The sequence below is a fragment of the Erigeron canadensis genome, chromosome 7, assembly GCF_010389155.1.
Source record: "Erigeron canadensis isolate Cc75 chromosome 7, C_canadensis_v1, whole genome shotgun sequence".
In the NCBI taxonomy this organism is placed as follows: domain Eukaryota; kingdom Viridiplantae; phylum Streptophyta; class Magnoliopsida; order Asterales; family Asteraceae; genus Erigeron; species Erigeron canadensis.
Window position 1 is genome coordinate 2,000,136 of NC_057767.1, and position 5,856 is coordinate 2,005,991.

General features: G+C 33.1%; 1 protein-coding gene across 1 annotated transcript; it reads left to right on the forward strand.

Annotated features, from left to right (window-relative positions):
• The first annotated feature begins 1,463 nt into the window (after positions 1-1,463).
• LOC122607370 (probable nucleoside diphosphate kinase 5) lies at positions 1,464-5,177 on the forward strand. The gene is made up of 6 exons (XM_043780331.1): positions 1,464-1,564; positions 1,691-1,784; positions 2,319-2,543; positions 3,169-3,276; positions 3,411-3,520; positions 4,786-5,177. The coding sequence occupies exons 2-6, from the start codon at positions 1,708-1,710 to the stop codon at positions 4,815-4,817; spliced, it is 552 nt and encodes a 183-aa protein (XP_043636266.1). The 5' UTR covers positions 1,464-1,564; positions 1,691-1,707; the 3' UTR covers positions 4,818-5,177.
• Positions 5,178-5,856: the final 679 nt, after the last annotated feature.

The following is a 5,856-nucleotide window of genomic DNA, read 5'->3' on the forward strand; positions in this document are numbered from 1 at the left end:
TAGTGGTGTCGGCGGCGGCGGGAGGGATGACGATATGGATATTAATATAAAAATAATTTGTAGAAGGGGGTGATGTAGTTATTTTAAGGATTGAAAAACATATATTATTATAGTTTATCTTCTTAAGATTATTATAGATATATTAGGTTGAATTATTTAAGTTAATAAATAAAAAATTTAGGCATTTTGGGGTAATTAGTTCATTATGTGGGTAAAGATAGGTTTTGTGTTAGTAGTTTTTTGATTTGGAGTTACGTAAGGGTATTTTAGGATATTTAGTAGGCTCATAATGGTAGATAGGTAATTCAACAAGGGTAAATTGGGTATATCAAAGGTAGAATTGTTGAAGGAAAAAAAAATCACTTCGTTTATATAAGGAGTTAAGATACTTGTATAAATTTGTCCCGTTATAATAGTTTCGAAATTAGTACCTTTTTCTTTTTTTCTTTTTTCTTTTTTTATAGTTTTAAGCTTTCTTTTTTATATTTTAGTTTTAATTTATGTTTCTAAATTGTTTATTGTTCATTATGTATTTGTTTAATTTTATTTATATCTCTAAATGACTTTAGTGTTTGTTGATATATAACATTTATTGTTGTTTTTAAATTATAATTTATATAATTTAAATAGTTGCGTCTAGCCTAGGATCTTTTTTCACTGATCGTCCTAATTTCGTAAATCCTCGAAGACGACTTTGTTATTTAAGAAAAAAAATTTAGCCCCAATAATTAAAATTCTTGGACCCGCTACCAGCCGGAAACAAAGATAGAGGTGGCTGTGATAGTGGTGGTGTTGTCGTGTCGATGTGAGCCAGAGGGACGAGGTGGGTTGTTGATTTTGTGAAGGTGTTTGATTTTGCAAACCTTTATAGATATATATTCTCCCGAAAATTTACCAAGGTTCGAATCCTGGCGACGGTGTCTGCCCCTTTTTTTTTTCTTCTATTATACAATGTTTTAAACACCGGTATTTTAGTTATACCGGCGTGAAAAAATTTTCCGGTATTATCGGTAATACCGGAAATACCGGCCGGTACGACTATTTTTAATTTATTATATTTTTTGTGTAAAAATCTTACAAACTTGTTACAATTTAACAAAAATAGTCAAAATGCAATTATAATTTACTAAAAAATAATACCAAATATGTATTTCATAGCAAAATATAGGTTTTAAAGTTCACAAATAACAAAAAATAACATTAAAGTATCATAAAAATAATTTTTTTAAAAAATCAAAATTTATTTTTTGAAAATACCGGAAATACCGGTATGATAATACCGGAAAATACAGGGAATACCGGCCAATATTGAATAGTGAAAATACCGGACTTAAAATAACGGCGTGGTATCCGATAATGGTAATACCGGTAATACTGGCCGGTATTTACCGGTAATTAAAGCATTGTTATTATATTAAGTTTTTCATCATTAAAAAGTAAAAACATAAATTTTGTGTTATTAATCATTCCCTGCAAACAATACTGTAATACAAAAAGAAAGCCAAGGCGGCCAAGCACCTTTCCTTTATCTTGGGACACCACTCGCAACCAAATTTATTCACAGGTTCCGTTCCATTCCATTAGAATGAATTATAATTTTAAAATTAAATTTACAATTTTTTGATGTTTTATTTTCCAATTCGTTCTCATAGTTTGATTACTGCTTTTTTTTTTTTAATTGTTTGTTTAGATTATATATCAGATTAGATGCTGAGCGGCGGTGGTGAATTTATAATTACCGTTATTTTAGCAGCCTCCATCGTTGGTTCCTCCTTATCACACAGGTAGGTATCCCCTGTCCTAATCTTTTATTTAATTATTAAGGGTTTCAAATTTGAACACCGTAGAAATAAAATACATACATTACCATTTTTAGTTTATTTAATTATTTTTAGTTTAACTTCTTATACTGGTTTGTCAACTGTTATAAGCTTACAACACTGTTTTCCGCTAAAATCCTTTCATTCTGTGACTGTAATACAGATTTTCTGTCTCGAAAAGAACATATAATTTATGTTTGTTTTTTGTTCTTGTTTTAATGCCTGAAAATTGAGTATGGTATTGTGATTAAGCGGGTCGAAATACTTGATTCTGAATTTGTTATATACACAATTCACGATTTTATCCACACTATTATTGACTGCTACCAATAGATTTCCAGCAAAACAAATACTTGGCGAAACAAAATGAGAATATGGAGAAAGTTCACAGCATTTTATCCACTCTTTTTATTCTGTATATTCGTGTTTTCTTTTTCTTCTGATTTATCATGTATTGGCGGATTCATAGACCTTAGTGTAATACTATGCTTTATGTAGCTCATCGGCTACTGTGGATTTAGAAAGCGAGAGGACACTAGCAATAGTGAAACCAGATGGGGTTTCGGGTGACTATACTAGCTCAATAAGGAAGATTATACAGGAATCTGGCTTCAGCATCCAAAGAGAAGTTACACTACACCTTGATGAAGATAGGGTGACTAGATTTTATGCCGAGCACTCTACAAAGAGTTTCTTTCCAAGCCTTGTTAAATATATGACAAGGTAGTTCTATGAATAATTGTTACTGTTATATAATATGTCGGGGTTTTTTTTTGGCTTAAGTAGTTCTAAACTAATTGTTTTGAATCTTCAGTGGTCAAGGAGTTTGATCTGCACTTATGAAACAATACTTTAATTCATTGCGATATAAACTCTTATGTTATTATCTCATTCTTACTTAGTAATAACTTCTAATTTTTTAATTATGAGATTCATAGATGATTTTTTTGTGGTGCTACTGTATTATACAGTAGGGACCAACTCAATGAACTAGGAAGTTTACCAGCATGTTCGGAACACCAAACTAAACCATCTTTCTTCATTATTTATTCAATTGAAATATCTTACAATCCCGGATGAAACCTCTTCACATTAAGCCCTGCAATTGAAATATTTTCTTCTTCTTTATTTTCATTCTCTCTCTAACATTCATTCTTAGAGGGATTTTGAGTCATACCATCCTTCCATTTAGTGTCTGTCAATTTCATATGTTCTCTGAAGTCTTTCACTTGTTGATGTGTTATATCAGATACTCTTATTATTTATCAATTATTTCAGTAAACCCCTGCCAATGTGTTATGTCAGAATTTGAATTTAATGCAGTCTGTATATGTGGGTAACTTATCAGTGGCCCAGTTTTGGTAATGACCCTGCAGAAAAATAACGCTGTTGCTGATTGGCGTGCTCTTATCGGACCGACTGATGCACACAAGGCTAAAGTTACCCATCCGGATAGGTTGTTTGTCTTTCCCTTATCATGTTACACTTTCAAGGTTCAACCCTATTATCATTGTGGTGTAGGCAAATAGTTTATGACACTTTATCAGCTCCATTGTTTTAATATTTTTTAAGTTTGATTCTTGTATGCAGCATCAGAGCCATGTGCGGGGAGAGTTTAGAGCGAAACTGTGTTCATGGTTCAGATTCACCAGAGTCAGCTGCAAGGGAGATTTCATTTTTCTTCACAGATACGTCTCCAGGTCGATCTTCTTATCGAGACCTTATCTATTTTACATTTTTGTTTTGCATATGAAGTAGACATGATAAAGGGTGAGGTTCAGGAGGAAATTCTACTTGTGATAGAAAGTGTAGGAATGGTTTTAGAAGTGACATGAGCCTGATGCACCTCTTTTAACTGCATTAGTATTGTTCCTACACTTTCTACCATAACGAGATGTTTTTCCTGGATTCCTGATACTTCCTACTGCAATGGGTAAGAGAGTATAGCCACCCCACATAGTATTTTGACCACGTACAGCCCCATTATAAGTAATTTTTTTCTGATGATAAAAACCTGGATTTATACGAATAATCATCAACTCCACTTGTCCCAAGGGTGATTGGTGATACTTCATTGTCTGGCAATCTTTTAAAATATACTTTACTATTACAGATCATGCAGCTCCGGGGTGAAAAGGGGGGTGGGGGGGTTAGTTGCACTATTCCTTTCTCTAACTGTCATTTGAACCGTGAATGATGGACACTTCTATTTCTTTTTTTAAAAAAAATTATATTATCTGTTCTGCTGTGTAGTTCGAATCTTATAAACTGCATATGAATAACAAATTATATTACCAGTTTCTAGTGAATTAGAAACTTTGACTGGTAGTTTGTGTACAACATCTTAGATTCTTTGCTTTTTTAAAATGACAAGAGCATGTGCTACGGATTTGTTAAAATTTGTGACCGTAATTTTTCAAAGCAATGTCACAAGAATTTAGACGATGCATATCATGCTATTCTGTGGTGAGTTAAGGCAGCTTTATACAAGCATGAAGCCTCTATAAGATCTAATTAACAAGAAGAATGAATTAAGTACAATATGCGAATATAAAGAGAGAAGATGTTTATAAGAGGGGGTGAAAGAAAATTAATTACTGTATCTGCTTAACTAGAAGATATTGGGGTAGTTTTTTTCTGTTAAATGCTTAAAACAGGCCAGCACTTGAGATCGCTCCTAGGCCCAGCCCCAAAACTGGGTTGTTCTAGGCCGGGTTGAGCCAGAAAGTCATCATTATGTCTATAAAATATATATGACTGCAAAATATTGTTGGTGTTTAACTAAAATCTTTGACGATGCTAACTTTTCCTTCATTTGTGAAACAAGTGGAGATACCTCATTCTTAGTGGGAAAATCCATGATGGATGAACTTTTTATTTCACCATAGACCATTGTGTTTTCTTTTTGTTACATATGTGCTGTACAGTGTGCCTTAAGCTGGTTTTGTTAATTGTGACACTACAGAAGGAACAACTTTGAAGCACGATGAACTCTGAACCATACTCTGAAAAAACAAAACTATGCTGTCAAGAGCCTATATCTTTCACTTGATAATGAGTGAATTGTAATTGGGACCATTGGAACCTATAGCCGAAGTTGTGGGTGTAAAAAATGGTTTTGTACCATTTAAGTGCGCCTTGGTCTAAGAAAATTGCTAGTTACTATTTTTGGATATGTTAGCATTTTATTGTACGAAATTACAGTGCAATTTTAAGGCACTTAAAAAGATGTACTCCTTTATCAGCTGAAAGTATAACCAATTACATTATCCAGCTGCGTTAGGCTGAAGATGAATGATCAGTGATCATGACTGGTGACAAAATTCTTTATTCAAGATGTCTATATAATTTAATGCCTATCGAAGTGTCGAGGATCATATATCTCTGTGTGTATTTCATTATGAAGCAAGTCAAAGCAAACCGGGAATAACTGACAAAACCATATAAACACAGGCTTGGAAGTGATTTAATTAAATTGAACCTACTAAACTTAAATGAGATTTATAATCTTATAGGGCTAAGTAGTTGCATCAAAGGTTGAGTGAATCGATAACCTTATCGTACCATTGACGCTGGTTTAGGCTGGGGTTTTTAAAGGACATCTAGTTGAAGTTTTTTACAGCTTAATACGATTGCCACTTTATAGATCGTAGTGATGAACATCATTAGACATATTTTTACTTATTGTAGTGAAGGAATGATGAACTTCCTAATAAGGAAAGTTTGTATCACCAATGCCGTTATGTAGGATGTATTTCTTGACCCAATGACTCTGGTGGGCAAACCTCTTCACATGGCTTTATTTCCTCTTTGGTTGGCTTTGGTGGGTGTAATCGAGTCCATTTTCTTTTACCTTCTTTTTCAACATACATCTCGAGGAAAGCTACATTATATGGAAGTCTCAAGAAAATATATGAAAACAAAAAAATATATAAATACCATATAAAATTCCCAAGATTGATGATGTAGTACATGACGTGTTTTTGCATGCTACATGTTGCTAAACCATGTCCACATACGGTTTGAAATCAACACT

Bases quoted from the DNA above. Each gene is read 5' to 3' on its own strand.
- LOC122607370 (XM_043780331.1), top strand. From the start codon at position 1,708: ATGCTGAGCGGCGGTGGTGAATTTATAATTACCGTTATTTTAGCAGCC. The intron at 2,544-3,168 runs GTAGTTCTATGA...GTAACTTATCAG, and splicing joins CTTGTTAAATATATGACAAG to TGGCCCAGTTTTGGTAATGA. The intron at 3,277-3,410 runs GTTGTTTGTCTT...TCTTGTATGCAG, and splicing joins AAAGTTACCCATCCGGATAG to CATCAGAGCCATGTGCGGGG.